Below are 25556 nucleotides of genomic sequence, written 5' to 3'. Positions count from 1 at the left end.
ATATTATATTTGGCTGTACTGACAAACGATACAGTGATGAATTTGCTTACATGATGAGTGAAGAATATCATATGTCTATGATGGGGGAGCTGAAATTCTTCTTAGGTCTTCAAATTCATCAACAACGCAATGGAATCTTCATATCACAGGAGAAATACCTCAAGGATGTTCTGAGGAAATTCGACATGCATGAATGCAAAGGTGCCAAGACTCCAATGCCTACCAACGGCCACCTCTACACTAACGAAAATGGTAAAGAGTTCGATCAGTAGGCATATCGCTCTATGATTGGCTCTTTATTGTATCTATGTGCATCTAGGCCAGATACATTGCTTAGTGTTTGCATGTGTGCACGTTTTCAAGCAAAACCGAAGGAATCACACCATAAGGCTGTGAAGCATATTCTTCGATACTTAGCTCACACACCAACACTAGGATTATGGTATCCCAAGGGCTCAAATCTTCATCTGGTAGGGTATTCTGATTCTGACTATGGTGGTGACCGTGTGGGTCGCAAGTCAACATCTCGCACATGCTATTTCCTCGGAAGATCACTAGTTTGCTCGTCCTCAAAGAAGCAGAACTGCGTATCACTCTTCACTGTCGAAGCTGAGTACATTGTTGCTGGTTCATGTTGTGCTCAAGTGCTATGGATGAAGCAAACCCTCAAGGACTACGGCATCAACATGAAGAATATGTCTCTCTACTGTGACAATGAGAGTGCAATCAATATTGCATACAACCCAGTACAGCACTCGAAGACCAAGCACATCCAGATTCGTCATCATTTTCTTCGGGACCATGTCGTCAAGGGCAATATCCTCATCGACCATGTGAACACTGATGATCAACTGGCAGATATCTTCACTAAGCCCTTGGATGAGAAAAGGTTTTGCAAGTTGCGGTGTGAGCTAAATGTCTTAGAATCTTCAAATGTTTTGTAAAAACATGCACACATCCTAACACTTATGCAAAATTGATGACTTAGATGTGCAACACATGATGAATCGATTTTCTTCAACTAATGAAGAATATCACTCTGAGTGTGAAGAAATCAACCAAGAAATTGATTCTCACGGCCCTACGATAATTGTATGCGGCGTCTGCAATCAACATTCTTATATGGTGGGTCACGCCACCGCCCAACGTGAAATTCCTCAAGTTGAATTTCTTCAAAGTCTCATTTTTAAAAAATTTGATTTTCTTCAAACTAGTTGTTCTTCAAAATCATTTTTCTTCAAAATTGAAATTCATCATTGTGACGATTTACTGACAAAATCCTCAAGTTAGTCAAATCTTCAAAAACACTTGATGACTTTCGTTTACCTAGATAGACTGTGATTTCAAGTCCTCAACAGCATTCACTTATAGCTATTTCTTCATGTTGATATTTCATCTAAGTGAATGTGATCGGACCCTACTTTCCCTCTATGCTATTCTCATCCAGTCTATTCAATTCTTCATATGCGTTCTACTTGAAACTTTGTTCGAAATCCCCACTGCGTCCTTGTCAGCTGATGATTTTGTAACAAAATCCTCAAATCTTCAAAAATATTTTTTTCTAATGAACAGTAACTCAACCCCACTTTCCTCGCTCGGATAACCACGATCTCCATGATCTCCACTGCTTTGCTCGTAAGCTACACGTGTCCTGCGGAGACGTAGAGGCAGGGGCTATTTGGTCTGATTTCCTCGCACCAACAGTAACTGCCTGGCTATAAATATGTCCCCATCCCCCTTGGTAAACACTTCTTCGCTCCATCGCCCTCCTGCTATAGCAAAGCTCCAAACCCTAGTGCCACCGCTGGAAGTCTCGACGCCGGCGAAGAAAAGCTTCACTGTCTCGACTTTTCCGTCAGCGAAACCACGCCGGAGTCGGACCATCCTCGTTCGCCGCTGCCGTAGACGTCCTCTACTGCCAAGTTAGGGCGCATTGGACCCGCACCGAAATTGCTTCTCCCGGCTACTCTTCTCTGTTCTTCGTGCGCGCCATCTAGGGTAAATAAAAACCCTATTTTTACAGCAAGTTTGATCTACTATTTTACCACTGAGATGTGAAATCTGTTTTTCCTCAAGAATCCATCCATTTCTTTTCCTCAAACACTGCCTATCACCACACTATTGATGAACTTCACTAAGCATCCAAGATTTTCACGAGATTCCTCAGTTGTGCAAATTTTCGGATCTGTACAACTCTGGAACCCAAAAACAGTATGCTTAGGCAAACTCCTCAACCACTGGTCAAATTCCTCAACTGTCAAATTTTTTCAATTTCTTCAAATCTGAGAACGCATATGACCTCTCCAAATTCCTCGCAACTATACTCTGTTCACAGGTACACACATGTCAGCTGATGAATCTCTCAGTTCTCATCAAATTAACTCATTTGCAGCGTTTCTTGAAGAAAATCTTCAAGTCTCATCAGAGTCCTCAAGAGTTCAATCTCATCAGCAAAATCCTCAGCTGAAGAAAATGGAGGATGACAGGAAGCAAAAGGGAGGCAAGAAACTTGAGCAGAATACAGCCGTAGATATCCCTGAAGATCTATACCTGGATTACTACACTCCTGATGAAAATGAAACTATGCCCAAGAGAAAGATTCGGCTTCAGAAGATAGAATGCCGATGGGCTAAGGAGTGGAAGGAGTACAGATTTGCCACTCTCAAATATGCGAAGAAATTCGCTCTGAAGCCTCCTGGCAAACGGGCTCCACTTGAGAATTATCAAGAAGCACATCCCTCAAGCCTCAAGACCCTTGATGACTATCCTGATGAAAAGGAAAAGCACTTGGCAAAGCTCAAGAAGCAGACAGAGGCTGCTGTGAGGAAATTCAACGAATCATCTGCTGCTACATCAACTGCAGCTACTTCCTCTGCTGCTGAGACCTCTGGTACGGCCATTCCTCAACAAAAGTCTGTGCCACCAAAACCAAAGGCTTCAAAGCCTCAAGAGAAAGCAGCTCCAGCATCAGCTCCAAAACCCTCAGCGCCAAAACCCTGAGCACCAAAATCCTCATCACCACCATAGGCTTCAAAACCTTAACAGAAGCCGGTAGTGAAGCCACTGCCCGCTACCTCCAGCTCGTCACTCCCAGCTACAACAAGCTCGGAGACAAAGTCTTCACCAACTCCTCTGAAGACTAAGGTGACTGCTGGGAGAGAAACAAGACCCAACCCAAGCAAAATCATCACTGTCCCTTCTGCATCAGAGGGTAGTGATGAATTTGATGATGAAACTCTGCAAGCAATGATCAGAAACAAGCAAGAGAGGGTAGCTCAAGCTTCTGGAAGCTCCATTCTTCTGGCCATGGACCCAAAAGTCCTCCTCGACTACATCAATATCTGGTATGAGGACCCCAACACTCCACTTGATGATTTGAAACTTCCCCCAGGCATCAGCCACATGGTGGCCACATTCATCAACGAGGCCAAGTGGAAGGAGCAGCAAGCTAAACAGGCCCAGGTGGCTAAGCTCAAGAAGGAGAAATTCCTCAAGCAGAATCTCCTCAACCTGACTCATGATGACCTTGTGTCAACACACGCAGAGTTGAAGACTTTGACAGATAAGTACTCCAAGCTTTCTGACCGTCAAAGTCTCAAAAGCAATTTCATCAAACTTGCTACTGAAGCTGTTAACGACTACAACAAGAAAGTTGTCCCTCCAGTACCAACTCCTCAGCATCTGATTGAAGAACCAGCTGATGAAACTGCTCAAGCTGAGGAAATCCCTCAAGAAAGCCGTGTGGATGAACCGGAAATTGAGGAAATCACCACTGAAAATCCAGCTGATGAATCTGCTACAGTTGGTGAGATAGACCATGCTCCAGCTGTTGCTTCCAAGCCAGCTGATGAACCTGTTTCAGCTGTTGCTTCAAAGCTAGCTGATGACTCTGCTCCAGCTGGTTCCTCAAAGCCAGCTGATGAATCTGCTGAGAAAACACCTTCATCAAAAGCTTCAAACGTGAAGAAGATGACTCCGTCTGCATCAGACGTGAAGAAGACAAGGGTGATGAAAAGGAAGCCAAGAAGAGGGTGCTGAAAAGGAAGCCAAGAAGACAAGGGTGCTGAAAAGGAAGCCTCTTCAGCAGAAGAACACACTAAGGCCAAGCGCCTCAAAGCACTTGAAGAAAATGCTCCACTGGATCCTGTGCCACTTAACAGCGCTCCATCTTATGAAATGGTTACCTTCGCAAGCAAAGACCAGGAGCAAGGACCTGATGAGGAAATGAAGGATGTTGCATCTGAGGAACATACTAACGAAGAAATTCTCATTGACGACAGTCCTCAGCCCTCCATTCCTCATGTAGAAACTGCACAAGGATTAGCTGCACTAGCTGATGAATCAGGCTCCATCACCAAGCAAGCTGAGGAAGAACAAACTGAAAATCCTCAAGCTGATGAAAGTCAGAGTCCTGAGCAAAATCCTCAAACTGAGGATCAGGCTGACCTAACTCCTCCTCCTGAGCAAGATCCTCAAACTGAGGCTCAGGATGAACCCATTCCTCCTCCGGAGCAAAACCCTCAACAGGATGCTCCAGTTGACGACATTCCTCAGCCTGAAGCTCAGCCAGATCACATTCCTCAGCCTGAAGCAAAACAAGAGCATGCTCCTCAACCTGAAGCTCAAGCTGATGAAATTCCTCACCCTGAGGACCATGCTGAGGAAAATGCACCAGACCCAAACAATGCCTTCGTCGTCCTCAACCCAGAGTCTGCACTTGTTGTCTCCCCTCAGGTCCAACGGCCAAACCTTCAGCCCATGCAGCGTCTGCCGCTCTCAAAGCGGCCAAAGTTTCAAAAGGAGGCCTTCTTTAAAGAATGCATGTTCTTCAACGGAGAAAATCCCTATGGCAAGCCTCGCATCAGGCATCTGAAGTTTTGGACGAGGACACAGCTCAATTACTATGCCTCTGTGTTGTGCGGAAGAAACAAGATTTTCCAGCACATGCATGTTCCTCATGTTGAGCTTGAAGAAATACCATGCCTGGCTCCAGTCCTCAACGTCCATCATGAAGCTGGACTCCTCCCAATGTGCTCTGATATCTGTGACTGGAACAATGAGCTTATTCTTTAATTTTATGTCACTCTTCACATATCTGGAGATCCTGCAGATATCAACACCTGGGTGTTTGACTGGATGACACAAAACACACACCACAACGCTCCAGCCATTGAGCTCCTGCGTGAACTGCCAGTGTCAATTCCTTCAGAGCAAGCCGTGAAGCTTTATGATGAACGTGAACTGCCCAACGGGATGATGGAAGTCCTCATGAAGCCTTTGGCTAAAGGGAAACCACCAAGAACGACTTTCCTCATCCATGAGCTCAAATATGAACCAAGGACAGTTTACAGAATCCTTTGCAGCGTTCTTGCGCCGATCAAGGGCCATGATGATGAAGAAGATGTCGTAGGCCTCATGAAGAATATCCTCTTCAACATCATTCATGGTATTCCTATCAACATCCATGATTTCTTCTTGAGGACTTGGCCGACAATGCAATGTGTCCTTTTGACCACAAGATATATGATCCATGGATCATGAGATTCATCGGGACAAGGATAGGCATCAACTTTCACGTTGATTTCAACAACCATGTTGGTTATATGCCTCCTATCAGGGTCAACAAGAAGACTTTCGAGCCTGTTGAAGGAAAAGGCAAGTCTGTCATTGATGAAGGCCGTAGGCCCCTTGATGGCCAGTTCAGAGAGCCCGAAGCATATTCTTCATGGGATGATACTGAGACTCATCCTCCAAGCCCTATTGCTCCTCGTGTGTTGAATACCAGAGAGCTTCTTCTCAGACTTCACCACAAGGTGGATCGGAATCACAAGTGAGTCAAACGCCAGTTCGGCGCCATTGTGAAAACCCTCAATGAAACGCAGAATGTTGTGAAGCTTAACCATCATTATCTTCATGAGGTTTTTGATCACACCTCGGCTACACTTGCTCATCTGAAGACTCCGGCAGAACTTGAAGAATTGGAGTTTGTGCGAGACTTTGACTGGTCGTGGCCACCAAAGAAGAAATTCAGGCCAATTCCAGTTCCTGACCTTGAGGACAGTTCTTTTTCTTCATTCCGCACTGCTGAATCTGATGAAGAACAACAAGACACTGCCACTGGTCAAAGGAAGAAGACTGCTCCCAAGAATCCTCACGCGTCTTCATCAACTGCCAAGGAGTGACAGTCTTCACGGGCATTAGTCCTCAGTTTGTCCCTTTTTGTCACTTGATGACAAAGGGGGAGAAACTTGAGAGTTAGTCTTCACGCGGGATATTTTGGGGCTTATGAACTATATTTAAGTTACAAACTCTTGGCTCTTCTGAAGTGTTTATGTAATGAGTTGTAACTTAAGCCCGATGGTACTCTGACGCTTTTTGAACGTTTTTCTTCGCATGCTTATTCCTCAAAATTTTAATGCACGCATGTTGGAATTCGTCAGATACCATTTGTCATCATGCATCTTCAATTTCTTCATACTATATGTCATATGTATGCATGATTTACAAGACTCAGGGGGAGATCTCCATGATATAAATCATCAATGTGCATCTGCTGTGAAAAGCAAAATCCTCAAGATATGCACATCTTTAGGGGGAGTCTCTCTGAATCTTGATTTCAAATTCCTCAAATGAGTATTTACACTTCATATTTTTATCCACGTTGAAGACTTAACCTAATTGTCATCAACCACCAAAAAGGGGGAGATTGTAAGTGCACCTAGTGCCCCTTAGTGATTTTGGTGGTTTCAAGACTTATAGGTTAAGTATCTAATGTGTTCATGAGTGTACACATGATCTATAAGTAGCTGAGGAGTTTGAAATATTCGATGAATATCAACCCCTAAAAATGTACATCTTCGGTTGAAGAAATTGGTCTGAAGCTGAAGATGTGAATCGCGGAGAATGTGCGATGAAATTGATATTCCTCATGAAGATATTGAAATTAAGGAATTCGGTGTGTCCTGAAGAAAATCATTCTGAAGACTTTGAAGCATGAAGATTTACTCTTTCTGTTTTGTTTTCTTCACACTTGAGTAATAGGAACACCGTACTGTTAAAGGGGGTCGAGGTAACACATTGGAATGAATTCCCTCATGATGCTCAACCCAAGCCTAATCCTACCAAAAGCCTCAAGTGAGGAATATGAGTGACATGAGGACTCTCACAGTTGAGGGTCTCGACCGTTTCGATGGCCACGCCACATCATTGGTCTTATCCACACCAACGGTCATATTATTTAAGGGCATTAGTGTCAAATCATGTGGGGATGCTCCCAGGCTATAAATAGCCGCCCCCCACAACCATTAGCTGGTTGGCTGCTCCATTAGAAACTGAAACTTGTCATAAGAGCAACCCAAATTCCTCAGAGTCTTCGAGAGTAATTCATCAGTGAGGAAATACCCCAAACACCAAACCACAAACCAAAAACCAAGTGATTGAGCATCACTGAAGAAGTTGTTCCTGTGTGGGACTGAAGCCTTTTACCTTTGAGGACTGTGCATCCTCCATACGGTTAGGCGTCATGGTCTAGAGCAATCCAGCAGTCAATTGTGTATCTCCGGGTGACCAAGTTTGTGAGGGTTTGGAAGTCTACCCTGAAGACTTACCACGAGTGTTGGGCGAGGATTGTGTGTTCTTAGCCCAAGGAGAATACGGTAGGGACTGTGTGTCCCGGGACTGTGTGTCTTTTGGTTTCAATACCAAGCCGCTCCAAACCAGATGTACAACTGTCACAGCAGTTGGAACTGGGTCATCAACTAATGTCTTCGCTATGAAACGGGTTCTAATTCCTCAACTCTTTATATTCCTCAGATTATGTGTTGATGATTTTCATTGTCAGTGTTTGAAGAATTTGCTGAAGACTTTCTCTGAAATTCCTCAACCCCAAATTCTTCACGCTAGTTATTCATCATCCGTTTTCTGCGTGCTTGCTCACTGTGCAATCTGTTTTGACATTCCTCATACTGAAAAAATGATGTAGTGAAACTTTGCACTCCTGATCCTTTACTATTTCCGCTGTAAAGTAGTTATCACTAAGGAATTTCCTCAAAAGGAATTTCCTAAGTGATGAAATTCTAAAAATCTCCTATTCACCCCCCCCCTCTAGTCGATATAACGCACTTTCAAAACTTAAGGCTTATACCTAACTCATTACCTTCGTCGAGTTCCCAATCTTCAGAGTTGTGTTTAATTCTTTCCAATAAGTCCCATTTGAATTCAATATATTTCTTCATAAAGGAACTAGCACAAGAAGTATCGAGCATGGATTGATCATTACGAGAGAGTCGAGCATAAAAATTTTGAAAAATAATTTCTCTCGGGAGCTCATGATTGGGGCATGAATATAACATTGACTTAATCCTACCCCAAGCTTGAGCAATTATTTCTCCTTCACGAGGCCAAAAATTACAACTATAATTCCAATCACGATGAACCAAATGCATAGGATAAAACTTCTGATGAAATTCCAATTTCAATCAGTTGTATTTCCATGATCCAATCTCATCACATAGCATATACCATGTCAATGCCTTTTCCTTCAAAGATAAAGGAAAGACTTTCTTCTTGATATCATCCTCGGGCAGACCTGCAACCTTAAATAATCCACAAACTTCATCCACATAGATTAGATGCAAATCAGGATGTAGTGTTCCATCTCCTGCATAAGGATTAGCTAGCAGTTTGTCTTTCATACCCGAAGGAATTTCATAATAAATATTTTCAGTAGGTGAAGGGGGTTGAGGAGCATCTCTTTGTGCTTTCGGTCAAGGTGAAGATACCCCGAACGATCCCCTCAAAGGATCATTTTCCATAGTGACAAGTGACAGTTAATTTCAGCACAATATACAAATTTTTCCTTACCAAGTTCCACTCACCAAAGGCGCTTCACTCCCCGGCAACGGAGCCAGAAAAGAGTCCTGATGACCCACAAGTATATGGGATCTATCGTAGTCCTTTCAATAAGTAATAGTGTCGAACCCAATGAGGAGCATAAGGAAATGACAAGAGGTTTTCATTAAGGTATTCTCTTCAAGCACTGGAATTATTGGTAACAAATAGTTTTGTGACAAGGTAATTCTTAACGGGTAGCAAGTAACAAATGTAACAAAGGTGCAGCAAGGTAGCCCAATCCTTTTTATATCAAAGGACAAGCCTGGACAAACTCTTATATAAAGCAAACCGCTCCCGAGGACACATGGGAATTTCTGTCAAGCTAGTTTGCATCATGCTCATATGATTCACGTTGATTACTTTGATAATTTAATATGTGGGTGGACCGGTGCATGGGTTCTACCCTTACTTGGAAAACCTCCCACTTATGATTAACCTCTCTCGCAAGCATCCGCAACTATGAAAGAAGAATTAAGATAAATCTAACCATAGCATGAAACATATGGAACCAAATCAGCTCCTTACGAAGCAACACATAAACTAGGGTTTAAGCTTCTGTCACTCTAGCAACCCATCATCTACTTATTACTTCCCAATGCCTTCCATAAATAATGGTGAAGTGTCATGTAGTCGACGTTCACATGACACCACTAGAGGAGAGACAACATACATCTCATCAAAATATTGAACGAATACCAAATTCACATGATTACTTATAACAAGACTTATCCCATGTCCTCGCGAACAAACGTAATTACTCACAAAGCATATTCATGTTCATAATCATAGGAGTATTAATAATCATTAAGGATCTGAACATATGATATTCCACCATGTAAACCAACTAGGATCAACTACAAGGAGTAATCAACACTACTAGCAACCCACAGGTACCAATCTGAGGTTTGAGACAAAGATTGGATACAAGAGATGAACTAGAGTTTGGAGAGGAGATGATGAATATGTTGATGGAGATTGAACCCCTCTCGATGAGAGGATTGTTGGTGATGACGATGGCTTCGATTTCCCCCTCCGAGAGGGAAGTTTCCATGGTAGAATAGGTCGATCGGAGCTCTAGATTGGTTCTGTCGAAGTTCTACCTCGAGACGGCGGTGCTTCGTCCAGAAAGATCTGATATGATTTTTTCCAGGTAAAAACCATTCATATAGCAGAAGATGGGAACCGAAGGCCTGCCAGGGGGCCCACAAGCCTGCAGGGCGCGACGAGGGGGGTATGCCGTGCCCCCTGGCTTGTGACCTCCTGGTGGGTCCCCTCTGGTATTTCTTTCGCCCAATATTATATATATATATATATATATATATATATATTCCAAAACAATTCTCTATAAGTTTTCAGGACTTTTGGAGTTGTGCAGAATAGGTTTCTCAGATTTGCTCCTTTTCTAGTCCAGAAATCCAGCTGCCGGCATTCTCCCTCTTCATGTAAACCTTGTAAAATAAGAGAGAAAAGGCATAATTATTGTACCATAATGTGTAATAACATCCCATAATGCAATAAATATCGATATAAAAGAATGATGCAAAATGGACGTATCACATGTATATGGTGCACTAGACTCGTTAGAATCGCTAAAATCTGCCGACCATTAAATTGGGAAAAGGCTAGGATTTTAATGTATGCAAGTAGTCTATTCGCCCCCCTCTAGACACCTCTTCTATCGATCTCACAATTGGTATGAGGGAAAGGTCTCCAAAACCTTGGTTTAGACACCACTGGAGGAAGATGGATGTGCCTAGTTTGGGGAATATTAGTTGTAGAGTGCCTATTCTTGATGGGGAATATTTTAGACAATGGAAAGATGAAATGCTTGATATATTTGATAAGTTCCATTTGCGCAAGTATGCTGAATATCCTTATGATCCTCCCATTGATCCTTTGCATCCTTCTCATGATGAAAAACTTGATATGCTTGGTAATCTTAAAATTGTAAATCTAGTCATTAGAGGACTGCCAAGAAATGTGCTTAATAAATTGTATAATTTTGAGTGTGCTCATACTTTGTGGAAAGACTTAGAGAAAAGATATTCCGACTATTCACTAAAAAATCTTGAGATCATTTTCCATAAATGCATTGCCTTTCACAAAATGAAGCCAACTGATCCTAATTTTGATAAATGCCTATTTGAGCTTCGTGACCTCATGCATGCTAAAGTAGATGTCATTACCATTAACAATGTCATTGTTGAAGCCATTCGCATGCTTAAACATGAACATTGCCATAGTCAAAATTCTGGTGAAATTATTGTTTCTTATGACGAGGATATTTCATCCGACAGTGACAATGTGGAGCATGGCTACTACGATGCAGATGAGGAGTTTGACATCGAGTGTGAGAAGACCATGAGGAACCTTAGCCTAATGGCAAACTTTAGAGACTACATGGCCGGAGGAAAGGAGTGGGTTCTTGACAGTGGATGCACTTATCACATGACCGGAGATAAAGACATGTTCCATGAGATCACACCAAACTGTGGACCTCGATGGTATGTGACCTTTGGAGACAACTCCAAGGGTAATGTACTTTGTTTTGGTAAGGTGGCCATGTCTCATGATAGTTCGATTCAAAATGTCATGCTTGTTGAATCCCTTGGCTACAATTTTCTTTCCATATCCAGACTAGCAGACTTTGGTTTCAATGAGCTATTTACGAAAGTTGACTGCCAAGTGCTTCGTAGTGACAATCATAACATGGTCTTTACTGGTTTCCATATAGGTGATCTATACATTGTCGATTTCACTAAAAAATCCATACCCCGTACATGCCTTATTGCAAATTCATCTAAAGGTTGGTTATGGCATAGAAGGCTAGGACATGTAGGTATGCATAACCTTGACAGGCTTATCAAAGGTGATCATATTCTTGGTGTTAGAGATGTTATATTTGACAAACATAGACTTTGTAGTGCTTGTCAAGCAGGAAAGCAAGTCGGTAGAAGTCATCCCGTGAAGAACATCATGACTACAAGAAGGCCACTCGAGCTGCTTCACATGGATCTTTTTAGTCCCAATGCTTACAAGAGCCTCGGTGGAAATTCTTATGGTTTGCTATGATTTTTCTAGATTTACGTGGGTATTCTTTCTTGATGATAAGTCGCAGGTACAAAAGATCTTCAAGAGCTTCGCTCGGAAAGCTCAAAATCAGTTCGAAGTGAAGATCAAGAAAGGTCGGAGCGACAACGGAACAGAGTTCAAGACCACAAATGTGGATACTTTTCTTGACGAACAAGGTATCTCACATGAGTTCTCGGCGATATACACACCTCAACAAAATGGATTTGTTGAGAGGAAGAACCGGACTCTCATAGAGATGGACATAATGATGCTTGATGAATACAAGACGCCAAGATGTAGGAGATAAGGAACCTTCGGAAGCCATCCAAGATCTACCTATCGGCAAGATTCGTCCCTTGAAGGTGAGTGAAAGTACTTCATCAATTCAAGTGGAAGCTCCTACTTCGGTCAAGGCGAACCACAAAACGACATGGAGGCATCCACAAGTGGTACACGACATAATGAAGAAGACGAAGAAGTACTTCGTCAAGATCCACGTCAACCTTCCTCACCACCACCTCAAGGAGATGACACCGTCAACGACAACGTGCAAGAAGATGATGACGAAGAAGCTCCACCATCCAACAAGAAGAAGTTGTCACGAGTTCAAGCAAGAATGGACAAAGATCATTCGGTGAATCAAACCTTTGGTGACATACAAATCGGGAGAATCACTCGCTCTAAATCTCGTTTAGCTAACTTTTGCAAGCATTATTATTTCATCTCTAGAATTGATCCTTTGAAGGTAGAACATGCACTTAAAGACCCAGATAGGGTGAATGCCATGCACGAAGAGCTACACAACTTCGAGAGAAATCAAGTGTGGACACTTGTTGAAAAACCCGAAGACGAGCACAACATCATCGGTACAAGATGGGTATTTCGGAACAAGCAAGATGAAGATGGACAAGTTGTACGCAAAATGCATGTCTCGTAGCCCAAGGATACATGCAAGTCGAAGGTATGGACTATGGTGAGACTTATGCCCCCGTTGCTAGACTTGAAGGCATTTGCATTCTTCTCGCTTATGCCATTCACCATGATATTACTCTTTACCAAATGGATATCAAAAGTGCTTTTCTAAATGGTGAAATTGAGGAGGAGGTTTATGTCAAACAACCTCCTGGATTTGTGAACCCCAAGAAACATAATCATGTTAACAAACTTCGTAAAGCTTTATATGGTCTTAAACAAGCCCCTAGAGCTTGGTACAAATGCCTAACAAAGTTTCTCATTGAAAAGGGTTTTGAGATTGGTAAAATCGATGCAACCTTATTCACTAAAAGAGTTAATGTTGAACTATTTGTGTGCCAAATATATGTGGATGATATTATCTTTGGTTCTACTAACCCACATTTTAGTGAGAAGTTTGGAAAGTTGATGTGAGAGAAATATGAGATGTCAATGATGTGCGAGCTAAAATTCTTCCTTGGATTACAAATCAAACAATCGAGAGAAGGTACGTTCATCCCTCAAACCAAGTACACCAAGGACTTAATCAGAAAGTTCAGTATGCAAGAGTTCAAAGGTATGAGAACCCCCATGCCTACTAGTGGGCATATTGAGCTCACTAAGGAGGACAAACGGATTGATCAAAGAATGTATCGATCAGTGATTGGTTCATGTCTATATCTATGTGCCTCTCGTGCTGATATCATGTTGAGTGTTTGCATGTGTGCCCGATACCAAGCGGCACCTAAAGAGTGTCATCTATTGGCTATTAAAAGAATCGTGAGATACCTAATACGCACACCAAACTTTGGCATACGGTATCCCAAGGGATCTTCTTTTAATCTTGTTGGCTATTTCAACTCGGACTATGCCGGAGACAAGGTTGATAGAAAATCCACCTCGGGTACATGTCAATTTCTTGGGAGATATCTTGTGTCTTGGTCATCCAAGAAACAAAAATCGGTATCTTTATCTACTACTGAAGCTGAATATATAGTCGCCGGATCATGTTGTGCGCAATTACGAAGGATGACTCAAACTCTTAAGGATTATGGCATTCATGTTAAAAATGTTCCATTATTTTGTGACAATGAAAGTCCTATTAAAATTGCCTATAATCCTGTGCAACATTCTCGAACAAAACATATTCAAGTGCGACATCATTTCTCGGACAAAACACTTTTACCTAGTATATTTTAGCTATAGTCCATAGAGAGCCTTAGCTATAGGATTGTGTGGAGAAAACCCTTGATGAAGGAAGGAATAGGATTGGCTCAAGCTTCAAGCAAGAAGACTCTTCATTTTACACTTTGTGATAAATCACTTTGAGTCCATAGGAAAGCCAATACTATTAAAAGGGGATGAGGTATTATGATGAATTGGTTGCTTAAGTACTTAGAGATAGCCACCAAAAGTATTTAACCATTCTCCCACAAAATATTTGTGTCCAAACCCAAACCAGCAAAATCGGTGCCACCAACAATTTTCATTCGGCCCTACCGATTTTACACTTAGACATATCCTATGCCAAACCCACCATCTCGGTACAACCAACATTCCTATCGGCGCCACCGAGATTGCGTGACCAACTTTCTGTTTAGAGGATTTCACAAATCAGAATTTCCTAGTTTGGAATCGGTCTCACCCAGATTTGGAAACCAGTCTAGGTCATCGTATCGGTACCACCGAGATTCCCATATTGGTCTCACCGAGAATTCAAAAATTTCCATGTTTAGTGCAACTCGGTACCACCGAGATTCATTTCGGTGTCACCGAGTTGGGCAATAATGTTGTAATAGTTGGATTCTGGGAGATGCCTGTATATAGCCCTTCACCTACCTCTCATTCATAGAGGAAGCACTCATAACACACTTACACTTGCTAGATCCATTTTTCTGAGAGAGAGCCACCTACTCATGTATTGAGGTCAAGAGGTTCCATTCCAACCATTTGAACCTTGATTTCAAGCCTCCCCACGTTGCTTTCCACAAGATCAATCTTTCCTACCCCTGCCCAAATCTAAGAGAGAGTGATTGAGTGTTGAGGACACTATCTCTTCAAGCACAAGAGCAAGGACTCCATCATTCTACCACATCTATTGCCTTTTGGAGGGTGGTCCGTCCTAGATTGGTTAGGTGTCGCTTGGGATCCTCCAACTTCGTGTTGTGGAGTTAAACCAAGATGTTTGTAAGGGCAAGGAGATTGCCTACTTCGTGAAGATCTACCATGAGTAAGGCTACTCCTGTGTGGACGAAAGCCGTGGTGGAATAGACAAGGCCGCTTCTTCGTGGACCCCTTGTGGGTGGAGACCTCCATGGACTCTCACAGCTGTTACCCTCCGTGGGTTGAAGTCTCCACTAACATGAACGTACAATAGCGCCATCTATCAGAACCGTGCCAAAAATCCTCGTGTCAACTTCTGTGCGTTTGATCTTCCTAAACTCTACTCCTTAGTACATGTGCAAATTATTAACTTTCCGCTGACATATTTGTTGACTATCATATGTAGGGGCACTAGACTTGTTAGAATAGCTAAAATATGCCAACCATTAAATTGTGAAAAGGCTAGGATTTTAATTTATGCAAGTAGTCTATTCACCCCCTCCACTAGACACTTCTTCTATCGATCTCACACTTCTATATATTTCAGCAAAGGGGTGTCGGAGGGCATCCGTAATGAGGTGAAGGTTATATTAAACATCCCCAATGAAACTTTGAATGAGAAATATTTGGGCATGCCTTCAGATATTGGAAGCAGTAAGCATGGGGCTTTCAAATATCTTAAAGATCTCGTGTGGAGTAAGGTTTAGGAATGGATCAAAAACATAATGTCTTATGTTGGGAAGAAGGTTCTTGTTAAATTCGTTGCCCAGGCAGTCCCAGTTCACTCCATGTCTTGTTTCAAGCTTCTAAGAGGTTTATGTGAACATCTAAATAAGTTGATTCAAAAATTCTGGTGGGGCACCAAAGACGGTAAACGTAAGCCACATTGGGTGTCCTGGAAGACCATGGCACAATCAAAGGGTATGTGTGGACTCGGTTTCAAGGATTTCGAGCTGTTTAACTTACTAATGCTTGCAAGACACGCCTGGTGCCTTTTATAGTAACGTGACAAACTGAGTGCTCGAATGCTGAAAATCTACCATCCCAACGAATCAATATTAGAAGCTTGAAAAGGACGTGGATGTCGCCTAGAGGGGGTGAATAGGCGCTTTAAAATAGTTAAGGTTTAGGCTTGAACAAATGCGGAATAAAACTAATGTTTAATATGTCAAGCACAAAACCTACAAACAACTAGGCTCACCTATGTGCACCAACAATTTATGCTAAGCAAGATAAACAACTAAGTGATAGCAAGATATATTACAATAAACAATATGTCTATCACAAAGTAAAGTGCATAAGTAAAGGGTTCGGGTAAGAGATAACGGAGGCACGGGGAGACGATGATGTATCCCGAAGTTCACACCCTTGCGGATGCTAATCTCCGTTAGAGCGGTGTGGAGGCACAATGCTCCCCAAGATGCCACTAAGGCCACCGTAATATCCTCACGCCCTCGCACAATGCAAGATGTCGTGATTCCACTAAGGGACCCTTGAGGGCGGTCACCGAACCCATACAAATGGCAACCCTTGGGGGCGGTCACCGAACCCGTACACGTGGCAACCCTTGGGGGCGGTTACCGGTACCCGTACAAATTGCTCGGGGCAATCTCCACAACCTAATTGGAGACCTCGACGCTTCCCGGAGCTTCACACCACAATGATTGAGCTCCGAGACACCACCAAGCTTCTAGGACGCCAAAGCATCCACGAAGAACAATATCAAGGGTACTAAGTACCAAAGGTAGTAAGCTTCTCAACTTCTCACTTCCACGTATCACCGTGGAGAACTCAAACTGATGCAACTAATGCAATGGCAAGAACACACGAAGTGGTCAAGTCCCTCACACTCAAATCCCTCCACAACAACAAAAGCTATGGAGAAATATGAGAGGAAGAACAAGGAGCTCACAAAGAACTCCAAGATCAAGATCCAAGGGGTTCCCCTCACATAGAGGAGAAAGTGATTGGTGGAGATGTGGATCTAGATCTCCTCTCTCTTTTCCCTCAAGAACAAGCAAGAACCATTGGAGAGATAGAGAGTAATAAAGCTCTAAGAATGTCAACAATGGAGGTAGAACAAGAGCTCAACGGATGGATAAGGCCAAGGGGGAAGAAGACCCCCTTTATATAGTGGGGGAAGGAATCAGACCGTTACCCCCACTTTCTGCCCGAGCTCCAGCGGTACTACCGCTGGCACTCCAGCGGTACTACCGCCAGCTAGCGGTACTACCACTGGCTGCAGCGGTACTACCGCTCGCACTCCAGCGGTACTACCGCTGGCACTCCAGCGGTACTACCGCTGGCCCCAGCGGTACTACCGCTGGGCCCCTGGTAGTGCAACGGCACTACCACCGCCAAGAAAGTCTTCGCAAAAAGGTCCGTCCACGAACAACTGCTAGGCAGGCGGTACTAAGCTCCTGGAGCGGTACTACCGCTGACCAGGGGCGGTACTACTGCCAGCCAGCGGTACTACCACTAGGGCCAGCGGTACTACCGCCAACTCTAGCGGTACTACCGCTAGGTCCAGCGGTACTACCGCTCGCCACTGAAACAGCCATAACTTTCGCATACGAGCTCCGAATCGAGCAAACCCAAGCTTGTTGGAAATCTTAAGACCGTGCGGTTATGAATATGCCAAAGATATAGAGATGTGAGTCCTCTATGAATGAAGAACCGGCAAAAACTCCAACATCGAAAACATGATAGTAGATGCATATGGACTCCGTTTTCGACGAACTCGAGCTTGTCACGAAGATGACCATAAGCTCTAAAACTCACAAAGAGAAACACCAAACAAGAACCAAGAAGTATGATGCAATGATGCAAATGGTTTGAGCTCTCAACGAATGATACGATCAAGCTACTCACTTGAGAGCCCCCTTGATAGTACAACAATCTATCCTAAACAGAAAACCTATCAAGGGCAAACCTATACCTTTGAATGAAGAACCGGCAAAAACTCCAACATCGAAAACATCATAGTAGATGCATATGGACTCCGTTTTCGATGAACTCGAGCTTGTCACGAAGATGACCATAAGCTCTAAAACTCACAAGGAGAAACACCAAACAAGAACCAAGAAGTATGATGCAAGGATGCAAATGGTTTGAGCTCTCAACGAATGATACGATCAAGCTACTCACTTGAGAGCCCCCTTGATAGTACATCAATCTATCCTAAACAGAAAACCTATCAAGGGCAAACCTATACCTTGCACCTCGTCCTCTTGAGCTAGATGATGATGATCTTGGCTTCCTCAAGATGGACCACCTTTCTTGATTGTGTTGGCTTGATGAAGACTAGTTAATTGCTCCCCCATACTCACTATGGGTGAGCCACTCTTCAGCATATCTTCACAAGTCCATTGCCACCACAGTGGACGGCAAGCTTCAAGCATGATATCTTCGTGTTGATCCATTTGAACTTGCACATCGCAATCTTGATGACGATCACAACTTGACGTCATACTTCATGGGTTGTATGAGATCTTCCCTTTGACGCAAGCCCATGGAAACACACCTAACCCCCACATAGAACTCTCACGAAGACCATGGGTTAGTACACAAATACGTAATGGACAATGCTTACCATACCATGGGATCACTTGATCCCTCTCGGTACATCTTGTACGCTTTGTGTGTTGATCATCTTGATTTGCTCATGGGTTGTATGAGATCTTCCCTTTGACGCAAGCCCATGGAAACACACCATACCATGGGATCACTTGATCCCTCTCGGTACATCTTGTACGCTTTGTGTGTTGATCATCTTGATTTACTCATGGGTTGTATGAGATCTTCCCTTTGACGCAAGCCCATGGAAACACACCTAACCCCCACATAGAACTCTCACTAAGACCATGGGTTAGTACACAAACACGTAATGGACAATGCTTACCATACCATGGGATCACTTGATCCCTCTCGGTACATCTTGTACGCTTTGTGTGTTGATCATCTTGATTTACTCTTTGTCTGAGATCTTGATCAACCATGTGTCTCTATGACCATTCTTTGGATAATACCTTGAATACCATCTTGGTCATCATATAAGCTCCTTGAACCCAACAGATGGACTTCAAGAAGTGCATATGGACAAATCCTATAAATGTAACTTAAGGCAACCATTAGTCCATAGGAATTGTCATTAATTACCAAAACCACATATGGAGATATATGCTCCAACAAAGCTTCTCTCGGAAGCCACCCAAGTCAGATTTGGAGAGCCATCTTGGAAGGGTGAGACGTACTCAAGCAGGACCTGATCAGGCGTATTGGCAACGACCAGAGCACAAATGTTTGGAACGACAACTCGCTTTCGAGAAATGAGATGATACGACCCTACGGTTGCATTTCAAACAGTCCGCCGTTTCTCGTCCTAGAGTTAATTGATTCCACTTCGGCAAGGTGGAACAAGCAGCTAGTTGAGGCTACCTTCATGCTGATAGACGCACGAGTTATCTTCTAAACTCCGATTTGCACAAGGAATATGGATGATTTCTGCAGTTGGTCGCAAGAGAAGAACGGTATTTTCTCGGTTTAATCTTCTTATCGAATGTTGGTCCAAACAAGGCAAAGGAGAGAAGCATGGCATGAGAATAAATCGGGCTCCTCCAGTTCGATCCGGGAGGAAGGATCATGGAAGAAGCTATGGAAGATGCAAGTACTAGCAAAGATTCGAGTGTTCTTGTGGTGTCTGTCAAAGCACTCACTCCCAACAAAGGACGTTAGGGCACATCGACATATGGCAGATTCTAGTCAATGTGGATTGTGTGGCTCGCTAGACTCCTGATACGTCTCCAACGTATCTATAATTTTTTATTGTTCCATGCTATTATATTATTTGTTTTGGAAGTTTTATATGCATTAATATGTTGTTTTATATTATTTTTGGGACTAACCTATAAATCTAGAGGCTAGTGTGAGTTTCTGCTTTTTCCACATTTTTGAATATTGCAGATAAGGAATATTAAACGGAGTCCAAACGGAATAAAATCTCCGGAAAGATTTTTCTTGGACCAGAAGACACCGAGGAGACTTGGAGTAGGGGGCAAGGCATGCCGGGAGGCCACAAGCCTGTAGGGCGCGCCCTAGGGGGCTGGCCACGCCCCCTGGCTTGTGGGCCCCCTATAGGTCTCCTAACCCTATTTTTTGGCCTATAAATTCCCAAATATTCTCCTATCACCAAAAAGAGACACGAAAATACATTTATGCCGATGAGAACCTATTTTCTCGAGAGATCCAATCTGGGAGCCTTTCCAGTAATCTGCCGGAGAGGGAATTGATCATGAAGGGCATCTACATCAATCCATTGCCCCTCCGATGATGTGTGAGTAGTTCACCACAGACCAATGGGTCCATATCTAGTAGCTAGATGGCTTCTTCTCTCTCTTTGATCTTCAATACCATGTTCTTCATGATCTTCATGGAGATCTATCCGATGTAATACTCTTGTGCGGTGCGTTTGTTGAGGTCCGATGAATTGTGAGTTTATGTTCAGATTATCTATGAATATTATTTGAATCTCTTCTGAATTCTTATATGCATGATTTCATATCTTTGCAAGTCTCTTTGAATTATTGGTTTGGTTTGGCCAACTAGATTGATAATTCTTGCAATGGGAGAAGTGCTTAGTTTTGGGTTCAATCTTGCACTGTCCTCACCGAATGACAAAGTAGGGGTAGCGAGGCACGTATTGTAATGTTGCCATCAAGGATAAAAAGATGGGGTTTTCATCACACTGCTTGAGTTTAACCCTCTACATCAGGTCATCTTACTTAATGTGTTACTCTGTTCTTTGTGAACTTAATACTCTAGATGTAGACAGGAGTCGGTCGATGTGTGGAGTAATAGTAGTAGATGCAGAATCGTTTCGGTCTACTTGATACGGACGTGATGCCTATATGCATAATCATTGCCTTAGATATCTTCATAATTATTTGCTTTTCTATCAATTGCTCGACAGTAATTTGTTCACCCACCGTATTATTTTCCTTTATGAGAGAAGCCTCTAGTGAAACCTATGGCCCCCGAGTCTATTTTCCATATTATATTTTCAGATCTATAAACCAAAAATACTTTGCTGCAATTTATTAACTTTTGTTTCAGCAATCTTTTATATCTATCTCTATAAGATCTCATCCTTGCAAATAACTCTGAAGGGATTGATAACCTCTTTATAGCGTTGGGTGCAAGTGTTTGATTATTTGTGTAGGTACTACTACTGGGGCCTTGCTTGTTCCTCCTACTGGATTGATACCTTGTTTCTTAACAAACTGAGGGAAATACTTATCTAATTCACTGCATCACCCTTTCCTCTTCAAGGGAAAACCAACGCAAGCTCAAGAGGTAGTAACTCCTAGAGGCATTCACTATTGGAATGTACTATGTCGAGGTGTACTTGGGCGCTGGCTGACGACGAACTTGTTCGAGCAGTAGCATTAACAACTAAACCACATGCAAAACAATGTCTCTTCTCTCTCATGGAATCATTATCGCATGCTCAGTATGTGAAGATGACCATCAGGTTGTGGGCGATATGGACGACACGTCGGAAAGCAACACTTGAGGGGATTTTCCAAAGTCCGCAAGCAATTCATTTCTTCATCGGCAGGTACATCGAAGAATTAGCAATGACAAGCGAGATCGATCCATCGCCTCCACAGAAAAATGGGACGGCTCCAGCTACGACACTTCAGAGGCCGAAGGCTCCTCCAAACGGCTTTGTGGACATACATGTCGATGCGGGATGCAGAAAGGGCCATGGGGGAACTGCCGCGGCGGTGTGTCGGGACTCCAATGATGTGTACTTAGGCAGTTATGCACTGGTGATTGGTGGGATTGATGACCCAGACACTCTGGAAACAATAGCATGTGGGGAAGCTCTCTCATTGGCACATGATCTTCACATACAACACCAGTTTGTTGTGTCTTCAGATGCCAAGGAGGTGATCTTAGCCATCCAGAAAGGAGATCAAGGAACCAATGGGGCTATTGTTAGCGAAGTTAGATTGTTACAGTCTTCTTTTAACTGTAGTTTTATTTTTAAAGGTCGTGCTGTTAATTCTGAGGCACATAGTCTAGCTAAGTTTTTGCTTTCTTTGGGTTTGGAAAGGCATGTTGGTTTTGTCCTATCGCTGGACCAGAATTGTATCTCACATCGTGTGGATTTTGGTGAATAAAGTTTAGCTTTCCCCTAAAAAAGTAGTTTTTAGGAAAAAACTAGAAGAAAAGTGGTAGCTTGGGGTAGTTGTTTACAAAGTGGCAGTGCACCGGTAGTTTTTGGAAAACGTAGAATAGGAACCATGCATGCATGCTTGGAGCGAATGTTTTTGAAACGCAGTCCTTAGGGCCAGATGCATTAAAAAATCAAAGAAAATTGTTCGGTTAATTAACAAAAGACCAGGAAAAAATCATCACATCACGCCTACAAAAACAAGGCATATAAGGCGATGTGACGATTCACGCAAGAACACACACACCGGCAAAGCAAAAAAGCGTTGTCGAGGTTGCAGTCCGACGTCATTGTCATCACACCTTCGCAAGGACGACTCCAACTCCATCATCGATGACCACCGAAGAAGTCCTCACATCAAAAAAACGTCGAGGCCTGCGCTGGCCGATGCCAAATAGTCAGCCACACACGCCGGCGACCACGTAGTCCGACTCAGTCGGTAAGCATTGCGGAAGAAAAGCGTCGGGCTTGCGCCGAGCCAGCACGAGAGCCGATGGCAGCGACGGTGGAGACCGCATCCCGAAAGAAGAAGGCAACGGACGGCGCTACTAGGCGACCGAATAAGAAACTTGCAGGGCGTCCGAGGATGAAGAAGAGGAGGAAGAAGATGAGACATGATTGTTCATGTGCCATTTGTTTGCGCGAAGTTTTATTTGTCATGAACTTGCTTGGGTGATTTTGAACTATACCATGCAATTGAACTAAGCTATGTGTGCTCAAATGCATTTTTTTATGTTTGAAAAAATTATACTGTCTTGCAGTTCATGATTCCGAAGACATGCATGTGGCTGCTTCGTGTGCAGCTTTTTGCAGCGACTCCTAGAATGGTTCTGTCGTGCTCTTTTTTACACCGCCGGCTCGAACAGGTGCCATGCCGGGCGGTAAAAAACACATGTTTGTGGTGTAAAAGTATTTTAGCGTGCCGTGCCGTTAAATGACTCTTGAATTTGCTCTTACACGAGGATGCAAGTTGGGCTGAAAATGATTTAGTGTTGATCTTGATTAGTACAATTGTGGCTTTGTGATCATATGAAATGATTTAGTGTTTATACAGAAAAAGGATGATAAGCAAGTTCGTCAAAGGCAAATGATGGCCGCCGGCGTAACGCGCAGGGAAACGAAGCCGAGTTCCAAGCAAAAAACGCGGGCGGCAAAGCAACAAAGCTTCACCGTAACTCGGATTGGATTCCCTACGCATGCCAGCGCAACCGCAACGCGTATGGAGTACTCAGTTCATCTCAACTTGAATGTTGAATCCGAATCCCACCGTAACTCGGATTGGATTCCCCACGCATGCCTTCGCTAGCTCCTGTAGGTAAATACCACCGATCCACGCGCGCATCCCGTCGATCCACGCGGAAGCTCCTCCCTCCCCCTTCTCCGGTGGCCATCATCGATCTCTGCTTCTTGCTTAGTTCCGCCGCCCTCTCCAGCAACCAAATTAGCAGTTCGTTCGTCGAGCTAGCGCCATGGCCGCCCGTAAGCGACCTGCTGCCGCCCTCGACGCCGTCCGCGCGACGACGGCTCAACATCAACAATCCCCGACGTCCCGGTCCTGCAAGAGGAGCCGCGCCTTCATCGGGTGCTCCGACGACTATCAGCAGGTGGAGTGCCTAGGCAAAGGCGGCTTCGGCGTCGTCCTCAGGGTGCGCCACAAAGTCACCAAAAAGGACTTGGCCGTCAAGTTCCTCTCCTCGCCGGACGACACCGAGGAGGGGCCCGACGTCGAAGATCTTCATCGGGAAGCCGGATTCCTCGAGGCATGCCAAGGAAATCCTTACGTCGTCGGCTTCGAGGGCATGGTGCACGACCTGGACACAGGCGACGTCGGCCTCGCCATGGAGTACGTCGAGGGGTCCAGCCTCGAGTCTTTACTGTGGGACAGGCGCGACGGCCCGCCGCTCCCGGAATCCATGGTGCGCGACTTCATGTGGAAGCTTCTGAGCGGAGCCGAAAAGATGCACGACCGCCATGTCGTCCACCGTGACATCAAGCCCGGCAACATCCTCGCCGGGGAAACCGGGGAGCTCGTCAAGATCTGCGACCTTGGGCTCGCCATCTCCATGTCCGACAAGCCACCATACAATCAGGCCGGCACATCATCCTACATGGCGCCCGAGATGATCATGGGGAAGCGGGACTACGACGCGCTCGTGGACTCGTGGTCCATCGGCTGCGTCTTTGCCGAACTGCTCACCGGCGCGACGCTGTTCATGCTCGACGACGAAGATGAGGAGAAAGACCGGACAAAGAATGCCATAAAGCAGCTGGGGAGCATCTTCCGAGTGCTCGGGGTGCCGGACGAGAGGACGTGGCCAGGGTGCACGTCGCTGCCGCTCACCGTCAAGGCGCCGCAGCTGCTGCAGGAGGGGCACAAGCACAACCGGCTACGGGATTTGTTCCCTGAAGAGAAGCTGTCCGAGGAAGGATTCCAGGTGTTGCAAGGGCTCCTCACATGCAACCCCGACAAGCGACTGACGGCAGCCGCCGCGCTGAAGCGCCCATGGTTCGCTGTTCCTCGTTCGGCCGCCGCCGCGGCGGCCATGAAGGCCGACGCTCTGTCGTTTCCTAAAAGGAAGGCACCAAGGATCAAGTTCATCCCGCCGGCGATGCCAGAGAAGAATCTACTCAAAATGTAATGAAACTCTCTAGATGTTACTGTGCTTCGATAAGCCATCTGTGTAATGTAAAAGCTAGCATAAACTCTCTTGATGTAACTGTGCTTGGATGAGCCATCAAGTAGAACTTGATCGCCGGATCGGCCATTAGTGCTGGCCTGGTTTTCTGAATTCTATGTGCCATTGTGCACATGTTCAGAGAACCAGAGATGTGTGTTATTGTGAGCTTGTGTTCAGAGATCGATTACAGTGCTGGCATGTTGTTTACATGGTCAGTTGTTATTGAGTTATACTGCACAATTTGTGCCGTTTTTCAGAAATCATGAAGTGATGATAAACATGTACAGTACAAATGTTTTAAGCAACAGAAATCTATAGAGTGATGGATGAATTGATATTAAAAAATGTCTTGCTGGTGCAGATTTCATGAGAACTTATAAATTTCATTTAGTTTCAGTGTCTCTGTTTTCACCATCTTTTCCATACGCAACTTACTGTGCTGTGAAGTATACTGTAGATACGAAAAGAAAGTGTGTCATGTAGAGTATTTTTTTTAAGTTAGCTACACATGGTAGCTAGTATGGCACCTGTCGCCTCAGATTATTATTCTAACAGGATCTTCAACACCTCAAGCTGTAGAACAAGACCTGCAGGGAGAACGAAACAAATTCAAGAGCTTAGCT

The 25556-nt window shown here is 44.0% G+C and overlaps 1 protein-coding gene across 1 annotated transcript; it reads left to right on the top strand.

Moving 5' to 3' along the window:
• Positions 1 to 23724: 23724 nt before the first annotated feature.
• On the top strand, positions 23725 to 24894 carry LOC123450725 (putative cyclin-dependent kinase F-2). Its single transcript, XM_045127840.1, has one exon. The coding sequence runs from the start codon at positions 23725 to 23727 to the stop codon at positions 24892 to 24894; it is 1170 nt and encodes a 389-aa protein (XP_044983775.1).
• The last annotated feature ends 662 nt before the right edge of the window (positions 24895 to 25556 follow it).

The sequence above is a fragment of the Hordeum vulgare genome, chromosome 4H, assembly GCF_904849725.1.
Source record: "Hordeum vulgare subsp. vulgare chromosome 4H, MorexV3_pseudomolecules_assembly, whole genome shotgun sequence".
Taxonomy (NCBI): domain Eukaryota; kingdom Viridiplantae; phylum Streptophyta; class Magnoliopsida; order Poales; family Poaceae; genus Hordeum; species Hordeum vulgare.
The sequence above is the reverse complement of the archived record's forward strand: the minus strand, read 5'-3'. Positions and strand labels throughout refer to the sequence as shown.

Coding starts and splice junctions, on each gene's coding strand:
- LOC123450725 (XM_045127840.1), top strand. CDS start 23,725: ATGGCCGCCCGTAAGCGACCTGCTGCCGCCCTCGACGCCGTCCGCGCG.